The 23,523-nt window shown below is 38.2% G+C and overlaps 1 protein-coding gene across 3 annotated transcripts in view; it reads left to right on the forward strand.

The window, feature by feature from the left end:
- The window catches only part of Mtmr10 (myotubularin related protein 10), a 54,484-nt gene that overhangs the window by 11,326 nt on the left and 19,635 nt on the right, over positions 1 to 23,523 (forward strand). The window contains exons 3-9 of one of the 3 annotated variants that reach the window (XM_008850608.3): positions 828 to 964; positions 3,586 to 3,658; positions 4,299 to 4,441; positions 13,443 to 13,533; positions 19,290 to 19,473; positions 22,341 to 22,428; positions 22,514 to 22,602. In XM_008850608.3, coding sequence (XP_008848830.1) covers positions 828 to 964; positions 3,586 to 3,658; positions 4,299 to 4,441; positions 13,443 to 13,533; positions 19,290 to 19,473; positions 22,341 to 22,428; positions 22,514 to 22,602 — 805 coding nt within the window. Of the gene's footprint in view, positions 1 to 827; positions 965 to 3,585; positions 3,659 to 4,298; positions 4,442 to 4,634; positions 4,868 to 13,442; positions 13,534 to 19,289; positions 19,474 to 22,340; positions 22,429 to 22,513; positions 22,603 to 23,523 lie in introns of those variants that run through there. The other 2 variants (XM_008850609.3, XM_029554799.1) reach the window with 2 other exon arrangements.

Raw genomic sequence — 23,523 nt, forward strand, 5'->3', positions numbered from 1 at the left:
TATATATTTGTAATTTTTTTTTTTGAGATGTGGCCTCCCTGTAGCCCCAGATGGCATGGAACTCACTATGTAGACCAAGTTGGTCTTGATCTTACAGAGATCTGCCTGCTTCTGCCTCCAGAATTCTGGGACTAAGGGCATGTGCCACCATACCCAACTCTAAAATATTCTTATAATAATAGAAATCTACAAAATAGAGTAGTACTCTGGCTTTTTACTGTTGACCAAGGAGACTGATGGCTTAAAACTGTTCCTTGGTCTAATTGAGTTTTAGATCTTAAAATGATGATCAAGCTTTAAAATACTTTTATATAGAAAATTACTCTTTTCAGAAGCTTATTAGTGCTCTCATTGTGGTTCCTAATACTAGTTTCTCTAATCTTTCCTTTTAACTCAAACTTTGTTTTAGAATTTTATTGTTTATTAAGTTATAATTTGAATGCAAAGGTTTTATGGAGTATATTTTAAAATAAACTAAATGCTGGTTCTCATCCCTTACAAAATGAATCCAAGACATGATTTGTTAGATCATGCATAGCTTATATTCCATCACATAATACTCTGAAGAAGATGATGCAATTGATTCCAGAATGTCTTTCAACAAATAGCCAACTAGAGGCAGGAGAGCAGAAAAAAGATGTGCGGCGGGGCCAGCCTTCTGGCCAGTCAGCTCAGACTCCTGAGTTTTGCCCTCATTTCCAGTCAGTGGGTGCTCCCCATTGCTTCTGTCACCATCCAGTCATGAAGTCCTCCAGCTAGGTCACACAGTGACTGCTAGCTAACATTGTATGTCATAGTTGTAGCTAACACACTGATTTTTTTTTCAGGAGAAATTGTTGTAAATGAAGTAAATTTTGTGAGAAAATGCATTGCAACAGACACGAGCCAGTACGATTTGTGGGGAAAGCTGATATGCAGTAACTTCAGAATCTCCTTTATTACAGATGATCCAATGCCATTGCAGGTATTTATTTTTACACTGTTTAATTGTGTTGAGACTTTGATTCTACACAGAATGTATTGTTATATAAATCATAAATATGAAAAAATTAACTAAAAATTATCAACAAATGATTAATGATGGAAATATAGTCCATAAAAATTCAAATATGAAAAAAGACAAAAAAAATTCAAATAGGACTCAGAAGGTTGGGACTTGCTTGAGGAGTAGGATTAGTAGATTTTATGATTTTTGTTTTGTTTTCATTAGTGTTGGGGATCAAACCTGTGGTCTTGGTCATGTTTTTTTGTTGTTCTTGTTGTTTTGTTTATTTAAGACAGGGTCTCCCTGTAGCCCCAGATGGCATGGAACTTGCTGTGTAGACCAGGCTGGCCTTGATCTAAAGGCATGTGTAACCATGCCGGACCCTTCATTTTTGTTTTTTTGTTTTTGGTGTTTTTTTGGAGAGGGTCTCCCTAGTCCCAGCTGGCCTGGAACTTTCCTGGAACTCGCTATGTAAACCAGGCTGTCCTTGATCGCACAGAGATCCATCTGCCTCTGCCTCCTGAGGGCCCTTAGTTTTTTGAAACAGTCTCACTGTGTAGTTCAGGCTGGCTTTGAACTCTTGATCCTCTTGCCTCTGCCTCCCAAGTACCATCACATTGGGCTTAGTGAGATGAGTGTAAAGTCACTTTTGCTTTTGCCTCTGGGATCCTTGGTTATGTATCCTTTTCTTCTTATTCTTCTCCTTGGTTATGTATCCCTTTTCTCCCTCTCCCCTCCCCCTCCCCCTCCTCCCCTCGCTTCATTAATATTAAAAAAAAACAATAACATGATTACATTGAAAAACTTTATATAAGTTGGAGAATTTTGAAGGGGAAGAATGCCAGACTCACACTGCAGCAACAGTGAGCATTGTCACACTGTTGTTGAAGCAAAGGTATTCTTTCTTACTAATCATAAAGAGAAAAATGCAGCTATTTGGCAAATAATTTTATAAATGTTGAACATTTTACTGATTTCTTTGTTTTAACTAATTAGCTCTTTCCCCAGAAACCTTAATTCTACTTTCTAGTATACAGTAATAATGAAGAAAAATACTGATAAAATTTTTCTTTAACAACCTTGTTGCTATTTTATATTCTTACTGGAAATTAAGTGTTCTATCCAATTTTTGTTTTTAAAGGTTCATGAATTCATTTGATTAAGTTAGAAGTCCTGGCCTTTTCTCTTAGCTGTTTTCTGTTTTGATATATAGTGTTTTTAATTTTGCCTCCTAGATTTTTATTCTAATAACAATTGTTTTTAATGAAATCCTTACATAATATTATAAGCATTTCTTTGAATGATCTGTAAGTATATCTTCTTATTTCACAGTCATTCACTAATTTATTATATATTTGCATGCTTATTAATTTTCTGAAGTTATGTTTAGATTAAATTTGAAGGCATTTACAAATTCTTACTATATAGGATAGTAGCTTATTTGGGTGTAGGACTTGAGGTTTCCCTTTGTTTTTCACTTCATTAACGATCTCTGGCCCCAGATTTCACTGAACATGAGAAATGTGTACCTAGAGTAGCTTAAATCCAAGACCAATAATAGAAAAAATAAACTGGCACCCCACTGATGGCACTTAGTGCCAACTGTGTCTTGGTTTGAAAAATGAATAGAAAATGTTTGTTAACAGGCAAAAACAAAGAGCTATAGTTTACCAAAAGACTTTTCTCTCCTTCTTTCTGCCCTCCCCCCACATGTAACCCAGGCTGGCTTCAAACTCTATGTGTAGTTGAGGATGACCTTGAACTTCTCTGATCCTCTTGCCTTTACCTCCCAATACTGGGATTATAGGCGTACTCCACTGTGACCAAATTTTATGTGCTACTGGGAATCAAATCCAAGACTTCTATCAACCTAATTACAAACCTATCCCCAAAGGCTTTTTCTAAGATTGGTGTACTTGGGAAACTGAGGCAGGAGACTCACAGGTTTGAAGCCAGCCTGAGTCATGTAGCAAGACCCTATTTCAAAAACAAAAACAAAAGAAAAAAAAATTAAAAAAAATTTCTAGTAGCTACTGTGCTATAGGTTGCTGTCTTCTCTAAATCTCCATTGTAAAATCAAGCATGACTTTACCCATTAAAATCTGGTATCCTGAGAGCTCCTTTTCCTTTATCACTTTGTGGCTAGTTTTATATGAAACAATGCAAATGTTTACTTATAGAGTAGTTGATCATACTACAGTTCTTAGGCATTATAGGTGCATTGTGGTTTGTATTTTAATCTCCTGTTAGAATGAAGTGTAGGAGGTTGGTGTGGTGGCCCTCTGGAATCCTATACTTAGGTAGCTGAGGCTGAAGAGTCCTCGGGAGCTCAGAGTCAGCTTGGGCTACCTATCAAGTCCTTGTCTCAAAAAACAAAACAAAAGTGTGGGAAAAGACACACTCAGCACATGCCCTTCCACCCCTGCTTTCCCAGTGCTGTGAGACACCATATCTTTAGGATGGCCCCTTGTTGCACAGCAAAAGCTTTTTGTGCTTTTTGGCAATAGTAATGTTTCTCAGTACTCCAAAACTAAAGCTTGTTATTACCACTGTGAGGGCACTGAGAAAAGAATTCATATGAACATAATTTTTTATTACAGAAATTCCATTACAGAAACCTTCTTCTTGGAGAACATGATGTCCCTTTAACGTGTATTGAGCAAATTGTCACAGGTATGTGGTATTCTGCATGTGTTCGCTCTGAAAATAAAAGCTGGGTGTGGTAGCCTGTACCTATAGCCCCAACTACCTGGAAAAGTGAGATAGAAGGATGATTTGAGCCCAGGAGTTAAAGGGAAACACATGAGACCCTCATCTAAAAAATAAGAATGAGCCTCTAAAAGTTATTTGCATGCCAGAAGTATTTCTTGAAGGGTCACACCTCCCAATATGTGTGTTTGAATTTTAATCTGTATGCTTACTTATATACACTCCCCTACTCCTTTTAAATTCTAGGGCCTTAGTGAAAAAGAAATGTCAAGAAATTCTTGTAAAATGGAGATACTTTTTTGTATAGTTTATACATTTTGTTCTTTGTAAATAAAATTTTAGTCATTAAATATATCAAGGCAATGGTAGTTTTATGCAAAGATCCTCTAAAATATCTCCAGAGTCAAAGTTAAAGCCAACCCCTGAAAGTTCTAGGAGTCACAGATAAATATGAAGAGTCTGAGAAGCAGTGCTCAGGTGATAAATGACTTAATGTTGGTTTCCACTAAACATTTGCTTATTAAGTGCACCAGAGAATAACAAGAAAGAATGCTGTCACAATTTTCTTTCCTTCTTTTTTTTTTTTTTTCTTCTTCTTCTTTAGTAAATGACCACAAGAGGAAGCAGAAAGTTCTAGGCCCCAACCAGAAGCTGAAATTTAATCCAACAGAACTAATTATTTATTGTAAAGATTTCAGAACTGTCAGATTTCACTTTGATGAATCAGGTCCTGAAAGTGCCAAAAAGGTAATGCTGTTAAGCTTTGTCAAGTTCTGAGTTCTGTACTGTTTTATGACTTCAGTCATATGGGAGGATTTTTAAATACAAATATTTTTATTACATTTATTTATGTATTTGTTTTGTGTGTATCTATGTGTGCATATACCTTAGCTTGCATGGAGGTAAGAGGACAGATTGTAGGGAATCTTTATTACAGATGATCCAATGCCGTTGCAGAAATTCCATTACAGAAACCTTCTTCTCGGAGAACATGATGTCCCTTTAACGTGTATTGAGCAAACTGTCACAGTAAATGACCACAAGAGGAAGCAGAAAGTTCTAGGCCCCAACCAGAAGCTGAAATTTAATCCAACAGAACTAATTATTTATTGTAAAGATTTCAGAATTGTCAGATTTCGCTTTGATGAATCAGGTCCTGAAAGTGCCAAAAAGGTAATGCTGTTAAGCTTTGTCAAGTTCTGAGTTCTGTACTGTTTTATGACTTCAGTCATATGGGAGGATTTTTAAATACAAATATTTTTATTACATTTATTTATGTATTTGTTTTTTATTTGTGTGGGTGTGATTGTGTGGGTGCCATAGTGCACATGTGGAGATCAGAGGACAACTTGGAGGAGTCAGGTCTCCTTCTACCTCGTGGTTCCTAGGAGCCAAACTCAGATCCTAAGACTTGGATGTAAGCACTTTTATCTGCAGAGCCATCTTGCAGGCCCTGTGTGAGAGTTTTCTTTTCTTAATTGCGGAGCCATCTTGCAGGCCCTGTGTGAGAGTTTTCATTTCTTAATTGCTCAGACTTTTTTAAGGAAAGTTATTATTGGCTATCTATAAGTAAAGTTAAAACCAAGAATAGTAATGGAACCGTTTCCTTTCATAAGTTTGTAGCTACTTTAAAGTAAAGTATAATCTTCTACATTATAACTATTACCAACCAGTTTCTTTCTCATTAAAAAATGTTGAAAAGTAATTGTGGTTAGTGAGGCTTTTAATTCAGTACCAGGTTCAAATCCTAGCACCCACAGCTAACAACTGTCTGTAACTCCAGTCCCAGGGGATCTGTCAGCTTCTTCTGTCTTCCACGGGCATTGCACAACACAGGTGCACTTAACTACATGCAGGCAATACATGCATACACATAAAATAAAAATAATAATAAAATAATTCAGTACCAGAGAATTTTGTAATCAAAGAGAAAGCTAGACCTTGGCTATATAAGGATTAGATAACTATACAGTTCTAGGTGGAGTCTAATAATTATTAGTGTATTTTTTATTTATTTATTTTTTTTGAGACAGGGTTTCCCTGTAGCCCCAGCTGTCCTGGAACTCACTGTGTAGACCAGGAGAACTTACAGAGATCCGCCTGCCTCTGCCTCCCCAGTGCTGGGATTAAAGGCATGCACCACCATGCCCACCCAGCCTTAGTGTATTTTTTTAATTTTTAAAATTTTATAATTACTTTTATTTTATGTGTATTGAGTATATTGCCTGCAAGTGTGTAAGTGCACCCATGTCATGCAATGCCCACGGATCTCAGAAGGTGTCCCCTGGAACTGGAGTTACTGATGGTTGTTAGCTGCCATGTGGGTGCTGGGAATCGAACCCAGGTCCTCTGCAAGAGCAGTCAGTGCTCTTAACTGCTGAACCATCTCTCCAGCCCAATTATTAGTGTTTTAAAGAAAACTTAATAAATGAATTTGATACTCTGCAGGGACAACTCAAAGCTAGAAACTTTTTAATTGACTTATTTCTCCCTTGACTTCCAGGGAATGTTTAGTATTTCCTCATAGAGTAAAAGTCAAGGGCAGGAATCTTCATTTCTTTGGTTCTGTGTTTTAGCTTTACCAGAGGAATAAAGCTGGTCAACCTCTGGCCGCTCTGTTCTGGTCTGTTGCAGCATTTCTAGCAGATGCAGAAAGCAGTAAGAGAATTCCTAGAAGCAGCAGTGTCTTAGTGGACTAGGACTTTGCTTCCTCTCAGAACTGAAGCAGCCTTTGCCCACCAAGGGTACTTTTTTTTTTTTTTTTTTTTTTTTTTTTTTTTTCTTTCTCAGTAGACTGCAGTGAAATTCCTGTTGATACCAGTTGTGATTGTCTAAAATATCTGAAGGCAGTTTCTTCTAGATTTGTCTTTAGAACCAAGGAAAGCATGTGGTGAATGTCTAGTCTGTATGATGGCTGCAACTGCTGAGCAGAGCGACAGTGTTGTGTCTGTGCCTACAGACACAATGTTTGTGCCTACAATCTGCACTAGCCATGGTGGAGCATGTAAGTTCACCTTGGTAACTTCTAAGGCCCCTTTCAGTGACTTGATTCTGCTGTTTGTGATTTTTGGCATTTTACTAGTTCCCTATGCCTGTTCTAATGTAGAAAGGCTTTAGGATTGATTAGGTGTAGTGTACTGCATGTAGAATATTTAGCCAAATAACCTTCTCAAACTTAAATACACTTGTAATTTCACTGACTGTGAAGTTAGAACCTACTTATGAAAACTTTTATCTTCATGACATTTAGCATCTTGAGAATAGAGATACCATGGGACTTGAGAAATGGACTTGATACTTTGCTAAGGAATCAAGAGTTGGTATAATATCCTTTCAGTAAGTTTAAATTGCTCCCACTCTTACTGTATTTTTCAGATGACACTTAGTAAATGGAAATCATAATTACTTGAGTTAATTCTTGAGCCATTTAACATACTTGTTAGTCAAGTTTTGGAGTGTGTTCTATGTAGACATTTTCATTTTTCAGTTGCTCAGATTCTTGTAGGGGAAGTTATCATTGGATATCTTCTTAGCAATGTGCTGAATTTTACAAGGCAGAGAAGGGTAAGGTTGTAGCTTCTTTTCCTGAAGACCACAAGTCTAGTCAGAAGGTAAGCAGGGAAGTGAGTGTGAAGGAGTGCAGAGCAGCAGCATGAGAGATGCACCCACAGAGGGGTGGTTGCAGATGAGGGAGTGTAAGTGCCTTTGAAATTCAGGGTGCCCTTTGTTTACTGTACTGCTGGTGAATGAAGGCTTCATTGAACTGTCCACACAAAACAAGCTAGTCTATCATATGCCCTTTCCCAAAGCTGAGCTTACAAAAATCCTTTTCCTAGTGTCTAAAAAAATATCGTATCTATCTACATCCATCCACCCACCCACCCACCCACCCATCCATCCATCCATCCATCCATCCATCCATCCCATACTTACTGCCTTAGGCCCAAAAGAAATATTCTGTCTTTTGTCCAGTAATGGGAAAAATAAGAAGCAATGAGAATATAACTAAAGAATTTTTCTGTGATTTACATATTTTTAATAGTTGTATGAGACTACCAAAGCTTTTTTTTAAATTATTTATTTTATGTACATGAGTGTATTGCCTGCATGTAGGTAGGTGCATTCATGTCATGTAATGCCTGGGAGGTCAGAAGAGACTGTTGTTAGCTGCCATAGTTCATGTGGTTGCTGGGAATCGAACCAGGGTCCCCTGCAAGAGCAGCCAATACTCTTAAGCACTGAACTATCTCTTCAGCCCCAGGTTTTTTGGTTTTTTTTTTCTTCAGGTGAATTCAGTAGTCCAAGCTACTTGGGTGTCTTAAACAGAGGAGCTTGAGTTCAAGATCAGCCTGGGATACATAGTGAGATTCAGTCTTAGAAAAACAAAACCAAAACCAGAAGCCTTCATTATTTTAGCTGGGTGTGGCAACATATTCTACTTGGGAGGCTGAGGCAGAAGGATTGCTTGAGCTCTGCTCCAAGAGCTCAAGGCTGCTGCAAGCAACATAGTGAAACTCTCTCTCTAAAAAAAAAGTAAAGTGAGGCATCATTGGGAAGTACAGGCTCATTTTTTACTTCCTGGAATCTTTAGAGTGTTTCTGTGGACAGTGCTTTGACTTTTAAAAGTTGTTTAACAAAGATCAGATACATGTTTAGAATTCTGTGATATATCAACCATTGATTACTTTTGAAATACTGAAAGCATTTATATTTTTATTTGAAATATGAGTACTCAGCAAACTAACTTGGTCCATTGGTTCACATCTTGTTAAATGTTGCTCTAAAGGTGCCTGATTGTCTACTTGGCTTTCTTTCAATTGCGTTATGACTAAAATAGATGAATTTGTACAACTATGTCTCACTACTATTTGTCCCTAGTATCCATAGACTGTCATGGGGGAAATAATGATATCTGGTAAAGGTCTATGCAAAGAGAGAAGGAATTTGATGATACAGAATTGGACATTGTACCTTATAGCAACTTTGAGGCACCAATTTCTTTTGATGAGTCTTTGCTCAAAACTGAAAAGAAAGATCTAATAAAAAATTTGAAAGATTATCTTTAATGATTTATTACTTTAAAAAGATAGAGATAGGTTGATGGATGGATGTTAAGTAAGATATGAGCCCTTTGTCTCTAGTTTTTTCTCAGATTACTTTGTGGACCAGTTGTTTAGGCATGCTTTCTAGAAATGAAATCAGTTCATCTAATTAAAGAACGGAGGTTGGAGAGATGCCCCAGCACTTAAGAGCACTTGCTGCGGATACAGAGGCCCCTAGTTCAGTTCACAGTATCCACATCCGGTAGCTCCGGGAGATCCTCTGCCTTCTTCTGGCCTCCACAGGCATCATAGGCACACACACATAATTTTTTTAAAGTTTTAAAATTTTTATTTAATGTGTATGAGAGTTTTGCCAGCATACATGAAAGTGTATCACATACATGAAATACCCACAGAGGCCAGAAGAGGGTATTGGATCCCATGGAACTGGAGTTATGGACAATTGTTAGCCACTACTTAGGTGCTGAGACCTGAACCTGGGTCCTCTGGAAAGAACAGTGAGTGTTCTTAACCTCTGAGCATCTCTCCAGCTTCTCTTGTATGGCTTTTAAGGAGCTTTTTAAGAAATGGGCTATGTTGAGTTTTGCTTTACGCATGGGCTTTGTTTCTCTTTTTCTTCATAAACATATGTTCCACTATCAATGGCCTGTGAATTTCTTTTGTGTAAAAGTTTCCATGACCCCTTTCTAATCATCTTAGAGAAGACAGTAGACTATTATTAGTGGCAGGTAGCATTTTATTACTACACTGGTAACTAATTTATCTGCTGGCATTTTCAATGTGGCCACTGTTAGGTACAGTATGTATTCAGAGTCACTGGTGATGCTACAACACATGGAAAACCTCTGCTCTTCATTTGGTCTGTGCAGAGAAGTCTCTATCTATTAGTCTCCTTCTCTACATTTTTAACCTGCTTCTTTCTCCCACTGTAACACCTTGTATTTCCCTTCCCTGCTCTACTTTTTTTATTTTTGTCCTTTAACACTTCAATGATCTAACTTTTGTATTTTTGTTATTGTTATTTATTGACATTGTCCTAGTTTGTTTCTTCATTGCTGTGACAAAACGTTCTGACCAATACCAACTTGGGGAAGAAAGGGTTTATTTAGCTTACATATCCTGGGTCACAATTCATCAAGGACTCCAAGGTAGGAACTCGGGGCAGGAATCTGGAGGCAGGAGTTGGAGCACAGGCCATGGAGGAATGCTGCTTACTGGCTTGCTCCCCTGGCCCCTGCTCAGCCTGCTTTCTTATGCAACACAAGCCCAACTTGCCAGGGGTGGTACCACCCACAGTGGGCTGGGCCCTCCAACATCACTCAACAGTCAAGAAGATGCCCCCTGGACATGCCACAGGCCAGTCCAATGAAGGCAATTCCCCAGTTGAGGCTCCCTCAACCCAGGTGTGTCAAGTTGACACTAAAGCTATCCAGCACAGACATCTTGCGTGGCATCTGTCTTCCTCACTACAGTATATTCTTAGTGAGGTCCCAGATTTAGGTCTGTGTTATTCACTATGCCCCTAAGACTTACAAGATGGTGGGTGCTCAGGTAATAGTTGTTGAAAGAATGAGAAATGTTATCTACCCTGAAGAAATTGAACTTAATAATATAATAAAAATCACCTTCATGCTACTTTTTATCCATACTTAGATCTATTCTGTGTACTTTGAAGGTACATCTGCAAAGTATAGCACAATTAAGAGATACTGTGTATTGGAATGTCATTATTTAGAGACAACAGAAGGGCTTCTGGAATCAGCACTCTGAAATTGGGCTCCATCTAGGAAGGTTTGGTTAGGAATCATGTTGCTCATATAGGACCATTTACAAGAAAGGATGGTTGGCTGGAAGAATCAGTGAGCATGGTAGACGAGATGGCTAGGGTCAGGCAGATAAAATGTGTGCAAGCATGCTCTGTTCTGACCATAAACTACGTAGGGAACCTTGGGAAGATGGGTTGTCTGATGAGGAGAGTTACGCAAGTACATGAAACCCATAGCAGATTACCAAGACAGCAAAGTGATTAGTGAAAATGCATTTTAGAAGAGAATTCTTAAGTGTTGTAGATTTCTGAATTCAGGAAACCCCACAGAGGTGCTATAAGATGATATGGCCTCAGGAGGTAGTTATGGCAGTAGAACAGAATGGGACAGTCATGAAACTTTGGACTGAGAAGTGCAACAAGTGTGTGAAGTAAACATGATGCCTAAAGAAATTGGAATTGATGAAGACCTGATCAGAACACAGATTTCAGTAGTTTTGCTGCTAGAAGTGCTTCAAGGAAGACTTTCTTAGTTTATTTTCTGATTGTTATCACTAAATAGTCCAGGACTGGAGTGATGGCTCAACCATTAAGAGCACTCACTGCTCTTGCAGAGGACCTGGGTTTAGGTCCCATTATCCACATGGTGGTTTACTTCTAACTCCGGTTCCTGGGAATTTTACACTTTCTCCTGCACCACCCCCCCCTCCCCGGGCCCGGGTTCCAGCAGGCACATGGTGCACATAAGCTCATGCAGGCACACACACACACACACACACACACACACACACACACACAACTAACAAATCTTTTAAAAGTATACTGACAAAAGCAACTTAAGGGAGAAGGGGTTTGTTTAGTTCTAGATTACCCTGTATCATGGGTGAGAAGTAAAGGTACTGGGAACTTGAGGCAGCTGGTCATATTACATCCACAGGAAGAAGAGAGCAGTGAATGTATGCAAGCTAGTGTTCAGCTTGCTTTCTCCACTCACACAGTCCAGGAGCCCCTCCCTGCATAGGGAATGGCCTGCCCACAGTTAAGATGGGTCTTCCCATATCATTTAACCTAATCAAGATAATACCCCACAGGCAGGAGTTAACACTAAGCATCACAAAATGTATTGTATAGATTAGGAATGGAAATATGGATAACAGTTTTATAAATTTTCTAAGTGAGGCCCTCACAAGATGCTCTTTTGTAGGTACTGAGAAATTGAGATAATTTTAGGAAGTTTTTTGTTGTTAAAATTCAAAACCAGTGATAAATTTTCTCCTTGGTTGTATATTTTAACTTTTTGTGATAAGAAGTGTTATTCTTTGGAAGATTTTTTAAAATATAGGTTAAGCCACAGCTGACAAATACTAGTTAATGGAATTTGTATCAACTGACTCCAGACACTACTAATTTTACAAGAACTTTTCTTGCTTGCTCACTGTTGAAAGTATATATCATTCTGGCTTAGCACCTTACTTTCCAAGTCATACATCATCATTTTAAGAAAGGTCATCTGCTCCTCTTACTCTTTGTATGTGTATTAGTCACTTTTCTGTTGCTGTGGTAGAAACACCATGACCAAGGAAACTTATAAAAGGAAGAGTTATTTAGCTTACAGTTCCAGAGCCCATCATGGCAGGGAGGCATGGCTGCAGAGGTGGCTGGAGGAGGATCAGAAGCTAAGCTCTCACATCTTCAAGCTGTCACAGGAAATAGAGTAGGACTGGCAATTTATTTAGTGAGGCTTAAGAACTCCCTAAGCCCACCCCCAGTGACATGCTTCCTCCAGCATGGCCACACCTTAGGAACTGTCTGAGCCCACCCCCAGTGACATGCTTCTTCCAAAATGGCCACACCTTCTAAGACCTCCCAAAACAGCACCACCAACTGGGGACAAAAATGTCCAAATACTTGGAGTCTATGAGGGACATTCTCATTCAAACCATCACAGTATGTCTTAGATTTCTTCTCTCCCTTTTGTGTATTTAAGGATGTTTTTTCACCCTTCCATCCATGATTTGTAAACATGGGGCACTGACCTTTATTCTGTCCAGTAGCAGTTGAGAATAAAAACATTTCTACATATGGAGTTCCTATGGAGGCAAGGCATATATTACAGCTTAGGTGTTGCCTTCATTTTACAGATAAAGAGGCTGAGGAATTGACTTCATACAAGCCTTAGCAAGTGCTTTATAGAGATGGTTTTCACATTGTGATCTGTTGATTTGGTAGCCCATGCTTTGTCCAGTCTCGAGCTATTTCACTTGAATAGTTTTTGAATGTAATTCTCTATGGGCCATCTGAATATTTATGGATATTTTGCTAATTTTAATTTTTTTGTGACTGTAGTTTAGATTTAGATTTGTTGTTTTTGTCTCGTTTTGTTTTGAGGCAGGGTCTTCCCTATAGCCCCAGCTGGCCTGGAACTTGCGGTGTAGACCAGGCTGGCCTCAGTCTCACAGAGATCTGGCGGCCTCTGTCTCCAGAGTACTGGGATTAAAGGTGTGTGCCATCATACCTGGCCCTGATTGTTTTTAATCCCTGGGGATTTTTATATTTCCCCAAATTGAAACTTGTTCTTGCTGTTGTGGTGGTATTGTTTTGAGTGGATATTTCATCACTGTCTTTTTGGAGACTGCTTCTATAGCTTTCAAGTTTATGGAATAAAATTATTTTCTACTTAAAACTGAGCTCAGCAAAAACATAAAGAATACTTACCATATACTAATTAAAGATTAAATTGTTTTGGGGGCACAACATTCAATAATGAGATATATGGTCTTAAGTAGTCTTTCATATTCTAGGTCAACAGAAAAATATGTAAATAGTGTCTGTAATCACTGCCCCAGGATGACTCTCCCAGTATACATTTCATTTAAATAAGTGTGTTAAATTCCAATTCTAAATGTAGAATTTTTCCTAGGTATGCCTTGCAATAGCTCATTATTCCCAGCCAACAGACCTCCAGCTACTCTTTGCATTTGAATATGTTGGGAAAAAATACCACAATCCAGGTAAATATGAAAACATTAAATATTGTGACTAACTTTACATGTATAAATTTTATTCTTATGTTTGTCCGAAGCTTCCAATACACAAGCTTTAATGATTATAGGGTTATTACCTTTATAACTGTTAAGTAAGCACTATACACTAGAAGAGCCAGTATTTGTCAGATCATTTCTTGTGTCTTGAAAAGTGACCAGGCAGTACCAATAAGCAGTCATAAGCACTAGCTTATATGAGTCGTGTCATATATTTTACCTCTGGGTGTTTGTACGTTATGCTGATTATATCTCCAACTAATTTTATTTGATACCTTGAGTTTTAGAAACTGGCAGAAAACTGAAAGACAGTGGAAAAGCACAAACTTTTCTGGCAAAATGTGATTTCATACAAAAGCTGAAATAGTTTAAAAATATTTTAGAGGATTTCATTAAGATTGCCAAAATACAGTTTCCTTTCTGAATAAGATCAATGAAAGGCAGATGAACATTTGTCAGAAAATAGATGTGTTCTAGACAGTTTTGCAGCAATAAAATAATTTTGTCCATGTGTCTGTGTTAGCTGTGACGTCCCTAAGAAAGATGGCTAGATTGATCATGTAATTCTGTTTTAAATATTATGTTATTTTAATCTACATTTAAAATGCCTATCATTAAAATTACATTGTTACATTAGATACATTTACATTACTGATCCATGTTTTAAAATTCATGACACAAAGAGGCCATCTCTCCTATTAGTTCCCTGGTGGGTTGCTTAGTGACTACACATTGAATAACTGCCTGAAGTGCATGTTCCATCCCTGTTTAAGGAAGAAAATAAATGTATTATGTATTTATAATTAAAGATTAATTCACCCCAGCATGGTGTAGGGCTTACAAATTATTAATTGTATTGCAGTTTTATATTTGTTACCTTAAAATACATTTAAGTAACCTGTGTAATTAAAGGGTAGTCCATTTTTTCAGTTTAGTGTAAGTGTATTAAAATGTAGTATCAGTATACAGTATCCACAGATGTTTTGAGTCATGTTCATTACTTCAAAAGGTGCAAATCAGCACTGTAGAGATACTGTAATAAAGTAATGCCTGCAGAATAGCTTTTACTTTTTTTACTTCATAGAAATTAGATAATGAAAGTATTTGTAACTTAATTTTCCTTATTCAAATGTGTACTAATTATAACTTAGGCTTGAACAACAGTTATTCTTTTAAGGTAATATTTTATTATAAAGTAAATTTACTTACTATCTAAAAGCAAAATATAAATCCTCACTTGTCAGATAAATAGCTATTTGAATCACGACCAGGCTACAAAGTAGTGATCCCTGAGTGCATCATCAGTAAGGTACCCAGTTGCAAAAGAGTAGCTAATGTGAAAGGTTCAGCAGCTATAAGAATTTAGGAGTCAGTCTTTGATTACCATTTCAGCATGCTTACATACATCCCATTTCTTCATACTACCTTTTTTTTTCTGTTAGAAATGATGTGATCTGATGGTTTCAAAAATGCACTGACTTGGGCTCAACCAAATATAGTCAACTTCATTGTACAATTGGTGACTTGATGCCTAAGTTACTTTTTACATCTCTTTCCTTCATTCCTTGTGGGTGTCTCTGATCTATAAAACCTTAAGTAAGTTTATCAACTTGTAGCTCTTAGACTACTGAGTTTTCTTATCAATCAGTCCTTCTTATTTCCTGATATAACTAGTTGATAAAAATTGATGATTAATAATTACTTAAAATATTCAGGAACACTTTCTAATGTTACACCCTTCCAACTTTTCCTTCAGCAAATTCTTCATAAACATAGCTCTGGCCAGAGTTTTATTCAGTTTCTTCATAGGGTAACATCCTTTAATATCCTTCCATGCTGTTACAGAAGCATAAACTGCATCCTTAAGATCAAAAGAAGCCTGAAATTTCCATACACTGCAGTCAGAATTCATTAATTTGTGAGTGAAAGATGCCAAATAATCCACTCTTGAACTTCTGGATGGCACCTTGATTCATTGACTGGATTAAAGAAGTCCTTTTTTCAGGCAGGTAGGTGACAAAGTTGTTTCCACAAATAAGATCTGAAGTTGGAGAATGTCCCTTACAATTATATGAAAAGAATCTCTGGCCTTAGGCATTTTTGAGGTTTTCTTTTATGTCCAGCATCACATGAGTAAGAACCATTTCTGAAAGGATCTACAGCTGTCCACACACTTCTGTGAGCAGCCTGAGGTGTAGGGAGGTGTGGAACACTCCAGGCTTCAGAACAACGCTGTCCACAAACATAGCAGGCTAGCACAAGCAAGAATGAGTCTACTTGTTTCTCTCCTTTACAAAGACACCATGAGGACTCTTCAGTAATCAGATTATTGGTCAAATGTTTTGTTTTGTTTTACTTTTAAAAAGAACAGATTCATCTTTGTTATAAAATTGATAAGATGTCAGATTATGCTTCTGGACCAAAAAGTTGAAAGCCTCGTGAAGTTTTGTACAGGCTTAGTGTCAGCAGCTCTCCGTTGCAGCAGACATCATATCTAAAATGCTGATGTAATTCAAAGCTGTCTCATCAAAAAATGTAAATTTACAGTCAACTTTATTGATTTTATTCTTTTTAGTAATATAGGTCTTGGATTTTTTTTTTTAGAATTTATTTTAAATGCTTATACAACCCATTTGAAACAGTGTAGGAATTTTTAGTTTGTTGCTTGTGAATTCTTTTAGAGTTCTTGGTGTGGCTATAAATGATGTGACTAGTCTTCTTGTCTCTTGAATGCTAGCTGCCATAAACTGCAGAATCACTAGAGGAACCTGGAGAAATACAGCCATATTGGCTCTACCGGAGGCTCTCAAGATCAAAATGCTCCCACTTGGTTGGCTTGCTCTTTTTGAGGTGATCTTCTTCACCCTTCTTTGGGACTTCTAACTCCCATGAATCATGGTTTTTAGTCCTTCTTTTCATATATTGGCCATTCTTACTATCTTTCTTGTTACATAAGGCTATTCTAAATGCTAGTGGGGTCAACTAAGTAGAAATTCTAAAATGTCTCAACTGTCTAGGACTAGACTTATAAAATATCACAGAAAATTCTAGTCTCAGAAGCATCTAGTTCCTAGGTTCACTTAGTCTCTGAAGAGTTGTGTCATAAAACCTCAGTCAGATAGCTGTCAAGGAAGCCAGGTTTCCTAAGATGGCTCGCCTTGGCCGGTTGGTTGCTACAGTCCCTCAAAGTGGTCCATGAATAGAGAATGCTACTGCTATCATGTTTTGGGGGCCTTTTGGAAAGCACTAGAATTTCTAGTCCGTGAGGTTAGATTACATATCTATTACCCATTTCATAATGAACTCTCACCAGTGAAAATTCAGGACTAATGACAAATGTAGACCCAATTGTTGAGAAATACAGGACTTGAACAAGAGGAACCTACAGGATAGCAAACAACACACAGGGCCTCCCATTAAGTGCTCTCACTTTATGTTCAGATAAACTTGTCTATTCATAAATCTTATGACCAGAGAAATAAGCTCAATGCTAGTATGTTCTCAACCTACTTTATTAAATCTGAGAATCAAAACACTAAAAACGTTTTCCATTTTAAACTCTGAGCTAGTGGTGTGCTTCCAGTGTTCACTCATCACTTTTTTCCGTGACCTTGGTGTGTTCTTTATACTGTGGTGGCCATCTTGCCGTGTGGCACAGTGTTAAAGGGCAGGCCTCTTTTCTGTCTTTGGTGTTGATGTTAATGGGATTCGCTGGATATTTGGGATAAATGCTCTTATCAGACTGGAAAACTCCCTTTTAGTCCCAATTTGCTTGATCTTTTTTTTTTCTTCTTTTTTTAAATCATAAAAAGGTATTGAATTCTACCAGATGTTTTCTGTACTTACTGAGCTGGTCCTGGTCCCCCCGCCCTTAACTTAGTAATATAATGAGTACATAGTGCTCTGGGAAACTGTATAGATTGGTCATAGAAAGTCCTGTGCAGGTTGTACATTCAAGCCTTCATGATCTAGACTAATGCTGTCCAGTAAGGAAGTGTCCCGTTTTCTGCACTGTCCTGTAGGGTAGCCACTAGCTACATGTGGCTACTAAGCACTTGAAATATGCTTAGTGTACCTGAATGACTTTGTATTTTCAATTATCTTTTGTTTTAGTTTAAATTTAAATGGACACTGGCTGCAAGTGGTTCCATTCTTGAGCAGCATGGATCTAGAGTTTGGCCTCACTTAAATTATAGCCTCTCTTCTACTACCTCTTGTATCTCTGGTGCTCTAGTTATATTCAGTTCCTTGATCCTTTTCCCTTGTCCCATCTATTTAAATGTTTTTCTCTGCTCAGCATGCCCAACTCCTCACCAGTTACCTGACAACTTTTGATACTTTCTCTAGAACGCCTTTCTTGGCCAGCCATCCTCCTCAGCGAAACAGTGGGCTTCCCCTTCTGCATCTTCAGTACATGTAGTTATTAAGTGCTTAGTGATTTTCCCCTTTACTCTCTATTGTGTTGTTGGAGCTTTCAAAATAAAAGATAAAAACCTTACCTTTCTGTTCTCCAGCCTTACTTAGCTCATCATAGGTTCTTAAAAAATACCTTTCTTGTACCAAGAGCTAATCAGTAAGAATGGGCAGAACATGTTCATGAGATAAATAGGCATTTTGTATGGCTGTAAGGAGGAATGAAAGTTGTAAATAATAGTAAATAAGTTATGTGAGGAATCTTGAAGGCCTGAAGAAGTCATTTAGATTTGCTTAGAGCATCATTGGAAGTTTGGGGCAAGAAGCTAACATCACAGAAACACCTTTTTAAGGTAGTGTACTTTTGAAGGCAGATGTACTACGCTGTGCATTCATTGGCACAGCAACTGCCACATAAGCCTGTGGCAGTGAGACACTGGACCAGGAGAGATGGTGTTGTCACTCCAGGGCACATCAGGCTGACTGGCATGGTACCTTTCTCTGACCATTTCCAGGTACCCCCCAGGCTGTAGGCATGCTCCTAGAAGATAGTAGTGCTCCTGTCTTTGGGAAGGCTCCTTGCTAAGGAAGTGAAGCCTAGACCCATCCTGCCAGACTCAGCATGTGGGGAGAATACTGTAGTTTCTAGTGGAGCAGAAGCACCTTTGTCAGCTTTTCAAATTGAGCAGTTTCAAAGTGAGTTCTCTAATGAGCAGGCAGATGAGAAGTTGGTATTAGAAAAATAGAAGATTTTAAGGACTTGAGAACAGAGGTAACTCTTGGGTGAATCCACTTCCTGCCCCCATGCAGAGAAAATAAGCAAATGACTCAGATTTACCCCTCTGTTTGGAGCACGGAGATGGGTGAGGGTCAGAAATAGTTTCCATAAAGTGGTAGGAATGAAAAACATTGAAAAATAAGGACAGTAAATGGAGACAAAATATATAGGCAACAAGCATTCTTCATTATATAACTAGTAAAAGAAAGAAGAAAAATGCGTGGCATAGCAGCTACACCAACCAGTGTGATCGGATGAAAGTCTTCACAATCAAATTGACCTGCTTATGTATGAAGGCAAAGGAGGTAAAGCCAACAGAACCAGGAAAATTAAGGATGTTCATAGAAGGGGAAAGAGCTAGACAAGGACCAGATGAGCTTTTCTTGTTGAAAAGAATTAAGATAATTTTTGGAGAGACATGAAAGATGAAGCAGCAAGTCCCACATCCGTGTGACAGGAGGCACAGGAAGAATAAGAAAATGCTGGCTGAAAAGGGACTCATTCAACAAAATTAATGATATTGCTTTTCCGATAGCCAACAAAATTAATGGAATGCCTTCAGGAGGTGGAGGAGGAGGCAGGAGTGGAGCTGGTAGTGGCAACAGCCAGAGGACTCCACTGTTCGAAACTTACTCAGATTGGGACAGAGAGATCAAGAGGACAGGAGCTTCTGGGTGGAGAGTTTGTTCTATCAACGAGGGCTACATGATATCTACTTGGTAAGCCTTATTTGAAGTGTGTGTGTGTGTGTGTCTGTCTGTCTGTCTGTCTGTCTGTGTATCTGTGTCTGTGTCTGCCTGGAAATGAAGTATACATCAAAGTAACTTTTCTGTGATGAAGAATCAAATAGCTGCCATTGATAACTTGCAAATTATGATTAACAGAAAATCTTTTTAATAATGTTTTAATGGATATTTTATTTTAAAGATAAGAGCTTTTTAATATATACCATCAATAGCTTTTGAAAGAAATTGACAGTATCCTTGCTATCATCAATAATCTAGTAAGTGTAATTTATCTTGTAACTGTCTTTTAAAGTTGTTTTGAGTGAAGATTCAAGAAAGTTTTACATTGAATTTGTGTGAGGTATCTCATAGGCCTTTTGATGCACAATGTTCAGGCCTGACCTCCTTTATAAATACAAAGTATATTTGAAGACAAAACCAGGTTACTACTCTGGGAATTTTCCACATTTTAAGTATTACTAGTTTTATCCCTATGGTGTCCTTGAACATGTTCTTCTGCCTCCTGTGTATCTTTACAAATGTTAGTTAGCTCTTTAGGGGTAACTGAATCCAAGGACAATGTTTTTGCAAGAATGTTTCATCAGGTGGTTCTCTGTCCCACTCTGTGTGTGTGTGTGTGTGTGTGTGTGTGTGTGTGTGTGTATGTATGTGTGTGTCTCTATGTATGTATGTGTCTCTCTCTCTCTCTCCTAGGCAAGCTCATACTGTCTCAGTGTATCTCTGTCATATGTACTTATAGTGCTGACTGACCAATAGGCTCATGAGCTGTCTATTTAATCCATCTAGTACACAGTTCCATTTTTATATATCATGGTTTTAGCCACTAAAAATGGTTTTTGCTAAGAGTTAGAATGATTGACTAGATCTGTTATTTTCTCAATGATTCATATTGATTATATTCAAATTCCACCACCTTTCCATTTTCCATCAAATTTTTTTCTCACACGAACTCTAGGTACCATGAAATATAGTTCATATTAAAAAAAATGCCAGTATTTCCTTTCTCTATTTTATTAAACAGTTTTCAGAATAGTGAGCTGGTACCCAAGAATCATTCAAAAGTATCTAGGAATTTTTATTTGTTTAATGTCATTTAGTACTGATGTTTTTGGAATGCTTTTGAATGCAGAGTCCTCATTGGTGTATGCAGATAATCATCTTCTTAGGGGAAGAATGCTTCCATGTTATTACTGATTGGTTCTGTACAGAGAACTTCCAGGTATACAGGTCTGGGGAAGGTGCTTTGGATTTCCCCTAGGATTTGACCTGCATAGCCAGCACACCCCAGTGTATGTCCTGAGAGGCACATGAGACAGCCTGGCTAGGCTTGCATCTGTCCTCTTGATGAACTGTGTAGAGGAAAGAAAGGAGTAGGGGTGTTTTGGGGGGCAGTGAGCTTATTTACCAGTAACCAGTAACTGGGGTCTAATGAGTATCTAGAGTCTGATTGTGCCTTGAAGAGATGCAGAGGAAATAAGGAGCTTGAGCTTCTTGGTAGATCTATGGGGTTTTGTTTGCCTGCCATCTTCTTACCCACAGCCTGATAAGATGTGGGTCCACAAAGGCAGATGCTTTCTAGAGAATATGTACATATTTAATAGTCATTATAGGAAATATTTGAACTTGTTCTGTCATTTTTTTCATGTTACATATTTTAATTTGATGAGAATTGACCATGTCACACATGTTGTACACTGCAATATATAGAATCATCTGCCCCATGGTGTCCTCCAGCTACAGGGGAGCATGCTAAATGGAGGAAAATGGGCTTCATTCTAGATGGGTCTGCTATCTTAAGTACAGGACTTTTTTCTTCCTTTTTAAAAAATTGTTCATATGGCATGTTTATGTATGTGTTTGTGTGTTCATGTGTATCTGTTCATGTGTATGCCGGTACACATACATGCCTGTACATCTAAAGGCCAGAGGACAGCTTCAGGCTTTATACACCTTTTGTTTTGCGACAGAGTCTCTTACTGGAATTCCCCAAGTAGGCTAGGTGGCTGGCCAGTGAACTCTAGGAATTTGCTTGCCTCTGCCTCCCCAGCCCTAGGATTATGAGCACATGCCATCAGGCCCAGCTTTTTATATGAGTTTTTGGAATTAGACTCAGGTCCTCATTCTTGAGCAGCAAAAACCTGACTATCTCCTTAGCCCCTTTTTAAAATTAATTTTTTAATTAAAAACTTATGGATTTTCTAATAACATTTTCATACATGTCTTTTTTTTTTTTTTTCCCAATCTTTTTGAGACAGGGTCTCCTTGTAGCCCCAGCTGGAACTCATTATGTAGACCAGGCTAGCTTCAATCTCACAGAGATAGATCTGCCTGCCTCTGCCTCCTGAGTTCTGGGATTAAAGGTATGCACCCTCACGCCTGGCAGATGTGTCATATTTTGTAGCCCTAATATCTCCTCTATTCTCTCTGTCTCCATCTGATGGTCTCCTCCACCTGAATAGTCCCTCATCTGTTTTCATGTAACATGTTCCATTACCTTTCTTCTACATACACACACACACACACACACACACACACACACACACACACAGAGCCCACAAGTTTATATCTAGGTTTCACATATGAGAGAAAATATGATACTTGTCTTTTTAAGTCTGGTGTTTACCACATAACATAATGATTCCATTTTCCAGTAAATGTTATGATTTCATTTTTTTTATTGCTGAATAAAATTCCAGTGTGTACGTGTGCCACATTTTCATTATCCTTTCATCTGCTGATGGACATCTAGGCTGGTTCCATTGCCTAGATATTGTGAAGAGAGCAGCAGAGAACATGGATGAACATAAGACTTGTGTATGATCTCTTTCTCTCCCTTCTAGCCTTCCAGAATACTTTGTAGTGCCAAGTTCTTTAGCAGATCAAGACCTGAAGATCTTTTCCCATTCTTTTGTTGGAAGAAGGATGCCAGTAAGTGATGACTTTTGTTAGCTGTCATTGATGGTAACATCCACCGTTTATAGCCAGTTAAATAAGGCTCATGCTTGTCTTGTAGCTATGGTGCTGGAGCCACTTGAATGGCAGTGCTCTCGTACGAATGGCCCTCATCAAAGATGTGCTGCAGCAGAGGAAAATCGACCAGAGGTAATTGAGAAATGGTGTTTGTCAGTTGTACTTGGTGTCATAAATAACAACAGTAAATCCCTTACTAATTGGAAATAGCTGGTATGGCCTTATAAATTAGCACCACATGTTCCATATAAGGATTGCCATTTTGAAAAGAAAATGAATATATTAAAATTATTAAAACATTTGTGGGGCTGGAGAGATGGCTTAATGGTTAAGAGCACTGGCTGCTCCTGCAGAGAACATAGGTTTGATTCCCAGCACCCACATGGCAGCTAACAACCATACGTAACTTCATTTCCAGGGGATCCAACATGCTCTTCTGACCTCCAAGGGCATTATACGACATGGGCGCACTTACATGCATGTGGGCAAATACACTCATACACATAAAATAAACATTATAAAAATAAAATATAAAAAAAAACACTTGTAGACCTTAGATTGCCTTAAACATACTTTGAAAGTACAGTGATTTCCTCTTGAGACACTTGTGGATTAATCAGATTTCTTTGCAATTCTATGTGTCTTACGACTGTGAGGTCAAGATAGTTTAGCAAATGGTTTTAATGGACCACAACAGGCAAGTTTGGCAATATCTGCTACAGTCATCAGTAAGCTCTGTGTCACTGAAATAGGAGTCTTCTCAGTCATAGCAGTAGACACACAGTTGATCACTCTGAGTCCTCAACTGCTGGTGCTGTGCTGTCTACAGACCTGTCCTTTTTTCTTTGCACATCGTCTGAGGTCTAAGGCCTCTTCCTCCTTCTAATCTGTATTCTTTCTCAAAAGAGGTACAGTGAAGGCTGAGGCTTTAGTAGCCAACATATGATAATATCTCCAGTTTGATATCTTGTATGTGGATGCCTCCAAGGCCCTTCGAACTTTATGTCCAAAACTCAAAAATATGTTACCACACCTCCCCTAGCCTAATGCGTT

Source organism: Nannospalax galili, unplaced genomic scaffold, assembly GCF_000622305.1.
Source record: "Nannospalax galili isolate Female #2095 unplaced genomic scaffold, S.galili_v1.0 scaffold685, whole genome shotgun sequence".
NCBI classification, from domain to species: Eukaryota; Metazoa; Chordata; class Mammalia; order Rodentia; family Spalacidae; genus Nannospalax; species Nannospalax galili.